At 40.8% G+C, this 5,623-nt stretch overlaps 1 protein-coding gene across 1 annotated transcript; it reads right to left on the bottom strand.

Annotated features, from left to right (window-relative positions):
- Positions 1 to 2,377: 2,377 nt before the first annotated feature.
- FABP7 (fatty acid binding protein 7) lies at positions 2,378 to 5,125 on the bottom strand. The gene is made up of 3 exons (XM_014312055.2): positions 4,907 to 5,125; positions 4,182 to 4,283; positions 2,378 to 2,764 (listed from the first exon to the last, which is right to left on the bottom strand). Exons 1-3 carry the CDS (start codon positions 5,108 to 5,110, stop codon positions 2,714 to 2,716), a joined length of 357 nt encoding a protein of 118 aa, XP_014167530.1. The 5' UTR covers positions 5,111 to 5,125; the 3' UTR covers positions 2,378 to 2,713.
- Between the last annotated feature and the right edge of the window lie 498 nt (positions 5,126 to 5,623).

The following is a 5,623-nucleotide window of genomic DNA, read 5'->3' as shown; positions in this document are numbered from 1 at the left end:
CCTGGCTGTCGCCTTGAGCCGGCCGTGCCCGGGGTGACCTTCAGGAGGTGCCACCCCCGGGTCAGCGCTAGGGAGCTCGCAGGAGACAAGCCTGGCCGCGGGCAGGGCTGGAGTCGGGGCACCGGCTGGGGCGAGGCGGCCTGAAGGAAGGCTGTGCCCGACACCCCACACCCGTCTCAAGCATCTCTTGGAAGGAAGGTTTCTCATGGCATACATGTGAAAATGGGTCCCGATTACTTAAAAGGCTTTAAAAGACAAAACAAAGCAAAAACCCCAAACCACCCAACTTGATGAAAAATACTATCAAGTACACCTTTAATACAGCTTAAGGGGAGTGATGAGGTGTATTGTAAATACAAGTCTCCACTGCCAAGGCTTTCAGAACTGCTGTTTATTTAAGTCAGAGTAGTTCCGCATAGAGGAAGGGTACTTGGTGTCAGTTTTAGGAGAAGATCACAATAACAATGTCATGAATCCTGTGGCTACCCTGAAGTGTCCCATTGCTCACTGTGCTGTTCCTGTCGGCATTGCAAAGCTGGGTCAGCAGCAGCTGGAAGTCCCATTTGTCAGTATATTTCTCTCGTGTCTGCTCTGAGCAATGTCAGTTACTTCACAGGTACCACTTCTCCACTTTTCTTTCCCATATTTGACACTAATATTGTTTATATTTAGAATAGGGAAAAATAACTTTTGTTTAAAGGACTACTCTTCTTCTTTTTTAAAAGTGACTGTAACACAAAATATTTACCATTCAAGATTTGTTTGTAAACCAACTCTTAAAAATTTGCCTCTACATTCCTTTCTTAGTATTTAAGAAAAAAAAACCTAGGTTTTTTAATTCATGACCCCACAAATCATTTGTTGTGCAGACAAAGGGCAGTATTGGGAAAGCAAGTCTGTTTACTCCAGTGAGGGAAAAGCAGCTGCTCCCAACTTTCTGAGAAAAGGTGGCTGGTAAGGACAGTCATGTGGCACATGCACCCACAGGCAAGCAGGCAGCAGCAGAGGGGAGGCAGATGAAGGCTGTATTAGGTGTTGAAGCTGAGGATTAAATAGACTGAAAAAACCAAATGGCAGAAGATGCTGCTTAAAAATAACTTGCTCTATACCAGTGAAACAGCCCAAAGCATAGAGAGTGGAGCTCCCCCTACCACTGGATCACAGTCTACTTTTCATTTCTCTGATTAAGATAGATCTTAGATTTTAAAAACTATCAATGTTCATCAAATGAAATGTATTTATAAAGGTTTAGAATTAAGGGCTCTGTCTTCTAGATGTATAGTGTTTCCCACAAGAGAAGACAGATTTGAATATTCATTTCAAACTAGTTTTTCTGAAAAACTAAAGCTAACAACACCAAATTTTATGTTTGTATAGGATAGGTGCCAGTTATGTGTGAACTTTCAGCAGATGAGTTACCCATGTTATCCTATTTATCCAGGGAAGCAAGAAGCCTCTTCCCATATCACGTGGCAGATCTGAAGGATGAGGCCTGGGAAGTTGGGCAAGATGCCCCTCCTGCACCTCTGGCTGCAGCCACACACAGCACTCACAGAGCAATGACCAACTAAATCCACAGCTCAGCTTTGCCTTTGTTTACAAGGCTGTAGGTAGCTACCCCTCTGTGGTTCTCAGAGTCAGTGTGTAGAAAACATGGACTCTCCAAACAATCTCCTCCATGGTGCCAAAGATCTGTTTCAATTTTCCTAAGAGTAAGGCAGTTTTTCCTCACACTGGCCTTTTAGGGACACATTGTTCAGGCATAAGGTTTTAATTTCTCATTTTAAAAGCCCTTTATTTTAAATTGCTCACAGTGCAAATTGTTATCTCTTGTGCATATTAGCTATGAAACAACAGCTTTGAGAGGCAAGTGCAGTAGGTTCATGTTGTACTGTTTTCCTCCCATTCCTGTGGAGACTGATGTAAGGGAATTAGCTTGTAGATCCTTTCCTCCCACCCTATGAAAGACTTCAGTATTTTCATGTTAGCAAAAGAAAAATAAAACAAAAAAAACTCCAAAAACCCAAACTTATCAAAGCAAATTAAGAATTCTTTGACTATTAAAACCAAAACACTACAAACTCTGGAACATTGTCTGTCAAACTAGTGATCTTAACCTGCATTTAATAACAAATATCCAGTGAAGACAAGAGCTGAAACTTATGTGAACATCGCACTTCTCTGTCTACATAAATACAGTTAAGTTTAGATTTCTCCAGCAAAAAGCCAAAGTAAGTTTTTCATTTCCCTAAATACTCTCCGCTGCATAGAAAGGCTACTGCATCACTGTGTACCATATAGCTCAGAAAAAGAAACTTTGAACACCTCCCTCCAGGACACCAGAATACTAGCTGATTAAATACAAAAGAAGCACAGGTTCAAAAAACCTTTTAGGTTTTTTTTAATTTGTTTCATCTGCGTTCCAAAACAATTCAAATATTTACTGTAAAAAACAAAAAGAGAGAGGTAGGTGTTTCAGAAATTTAATGCCAAGTTTAACCTGTTTCACTATACAACACAAGCATGCCAATTTGATGGCATGACTTTTTTTTTTAATAAAAAAATCCCCTCCCAACCAAAAAAAAAAACCCCAACAAAACCCCCACTTTATTAACCTTTCATGCCAGAAATGTGCATTTTAGCTACAATCAATCATGGACAAGACACTAATCCATCCAGCTGAAGTAACATCTGGATAGAAGGCAGGTACGCTCTATGCTTTTTCATAGTGACGAACAGCAACCACATCACCAAAGGTAAGAGTCTGCAAGTCCAAGGAAAAGACAGACATGTTAGAGACTGGACCATTTTCTGTAATGGTTCAACACATTATGAAATCCATGCTAGGTCAAGGTTGGTTTACATTATGTAATTTATAGAAAAACAAATCTAGATTGACACTTTAAATGAACAAGAAGCCAAGCCTTAGCTGTAGTTCCCACAAGAAATGATACTTTCTCCTTGCTGCTTTCACAGCCAAGAAACACATAATGCACAATTACAAGGCAGCTGTTAAAAATTTAACTTACTGTTTATTTTTTTAAATATAGCATTGTTTTAATACAGACTTAACACTTATTTTCCCAAAGCTTATCCCACTGAGATGTGCAATCTAAAATTCCAAGGCCTCTATATTACTATGCATAAATACAAATTCGAGGAGATCATTGTCTTAAAAAATGAATTCTGTACCCTGTGTAGCTATAACTACCAAATACTCTAAGTCACTGCAGTTGTGTTCTGGAGGTATTTCCTGAAGTAGAACAGGGCGCTGCATTGTATTCAAATTCCAAAGGACAACATTTTCTGTATATGTGTGATTTGTGCATAGCGCTTCAAAAACAAAAGCATAGGTTTTCCCTTGAAACACTTGCCACATTGTGTTTCAGTATGCTTTAAGGTTTGTATTATTTGCAAGTCTTCATCCACACAGATACTCTCTGAAGTAATTAGGAAACAAAATAATGAGTCTTCTCCAAAAACCAAGTCTGATAGATTAGTATAGCTGAAGACATTTTTTTTTTTGAAAGCTACATCTCTGTGCCATGAAAAGTGCTATCCTGGACATTAGCTATAGTAACTTACAACATTTATTCACCCTATAGTCTTGTTTTTAAGAAGTCTGGAAAAGCAGGTGAATTTAAACTCAGACTTTTCTCCACATAATTGCTCTTTATCATAGTTTTTAACAAGCTAGGAGGACTAAATCCTTTATTATTAAATATGAAAATGCTATTGGCTCCTGCAATATTGTAATTTTATTTTCACAGAAAACTATTTGTTCTGTGTAAGTAAATACTATTTATGTGTGTATACATAAAACAAGTTTTTAAAGAAGTCTAAATTGCCAGTGGCAACAGATAATTTCCTATCTAATCAAGAACTTTGTATCATTACAAGCTCACCAGGAGTTTTTTCTTGGGTTTTTACAAAAAGTATAGAAAGAACATATATACTCTGGAAATCCACAGGATGGCCTGCCTAAAGCCACTAGCAATTTTTAATTGTTAATAAAACAAGATGCAAACCAAACCAAAATAAATGTTTTAAAAATCCCTGCTAGCTTTCCCCACCAACTAGTTTAAGGATTTGTCTAAGCCACAGCATTCACAAAGTTTGAGATAAGGGTAAGCTGGGAGTGTTTGCAGTGCATGTGAATGCTCAGTGTGCTCCATACTTACCATTACCATTTTGCCATCCTTTATTTCTCTCACAAAGTTTGTCTCTTTGCCGTCCCATTTCTGTACGTGCACTAGCTTCTCTCCATCCAGGGTCACAACTGACTGTGAGATACCCAGAAACACAAAGACATGCCTTTATTTTAGGTACTTGGGATTCTGCTCACACATTCAGCATGCACTCTATTGAATTCTCTTCAATAGATGGATGTGGATCGAGAATGATAAAGAGTCCCAGCCATTTTAAAGCCAAGGCTATGAATCATCCTCGTTTTAAGCATGAAATCCAGACAACTCTTCTTAGTGTCGAAGGATGAAAAAGTTGTTTCCTTTGATTTCCAGTCTCACAAGAACCTGCTTCATATGTGCCTTGGAATAATATTTGATGTTAAGCCCCCAAAAGTGCAGGAAAAGAGGCATCTGACTATTTTGACTGGGAAGGGTTATGCCAAATTATGTTTGGCTTGTGAGAAAAGCAGGCAACTAACACAATTGACACTGGAAGACAGACAGGGAGCTGGCAACGCAACACATTCAGAAAAGGCATGGTGTGTGTAAGCAGGCAGGGCAAGCAAGGCTCAAGTCTTGCCATTTTTTCCTGCTGCTTGATGCGCTGTAACAAGTAGCAGCAGAAGTTACATCTTTTTCTTTTGATACTACCAATGGCAGAGCCTGGGGGGCAGGGGAGGCAAGAAAAAGAGTGGAGACTGCAGCCCGAGTTCACTTACTTTGCAATTTCTGTCATCGGGGGTAGTTTCATCAAATTCCTCTCCGAGTTTAAAGCTGATTTCTGTGTTTTTGAAAGTGCTTTGAGTTTTGATCACTACTTTGTCCCCCTCGGTGCTGATAATCACAGTGGGTTTAGTCACATTTCCCACCTGCCGTGTCGCAAACCCCACTCCTAGACCATACAAGGGAAAAGAGAAACACATCAAACTTCGGAATTTTTACATTTTTTCCCCCCACATATCGAAGTACAGAGATCTTTCACTCCGCTCTCCAGCTGTAAGCTATCCCTGTGAAACGCTGCTTTCTGCTTTTCTCGTGCCCTTGTACCAAGAGTCTCCACCGCTACTGTCCGCCCAGCTGTAGCTCGGCGCCCTCCCTCGCCGCCGAGCACGGCAGCACCGCACTCCGTCCGCGGTCCCACGCACGGCCGCGATCGCTTCCTCTGCTCAGGGTTCCAATTCCTTATCATTCCAGCATAATGATTTCTTTTCTGCTTGGTTGTTTCAAAGTTATCCGCACGCAGCACGTGCTCGTCCTTCACACGCTTCCCTTAGCCCCGGGGGCATTTCCCGGAGCCTCTCCCACACAAACACACCCGCCCCCCCAGGTGAATGACTCGTATCGAATTAGCTCTATGGATAGAAGCACAGCCGCCAAAATCACCCCCTCTATCACTACCACTGCTGACAATGGCGGGGGGGCTTTTTTATTTTTTT

The sequence above is a fragment of the Geospiza fortis genome, unplaced genomic scaffold (genome assembly GCF_000277835.1).
Source record: "Geospiza fortis unplaced genomic scaffold, GeoFor_1.0 scaffold98, whole genome shotgun sequence".
NCBI lineage: Eukaryota > Metazoa > Chordata > Aves > Passeriformes > Thraupidae > Geospiza > Geospiza fortis.
This window is presented reverse-complemented; position numbering and strand designations above follow the sequence as displayed.

Coding starts and splice junctions, on each gene's coding strand:
- FABP7 (XM_014312055.2), bottom strand. CDS start 5,110: ATGTGTTTCTCTTTTCCCTTGTATGGTCTAGGAGTGGGGTTTGCGACA. Junction 4,284..4,906: donor CCGATGACAGAAATTGCAAA/GTAAGTGAACTC, acceptor GGTATCTCACAG/TCAGTTGTGACCCTGGATGG. Junction 2,765..4,181: donor AGGATGGCAAAATGGTAATG/GTAAGTATGGAG, acceptor TTGGACTTGCAG/ACTCTTACCTTTGGTGATGT.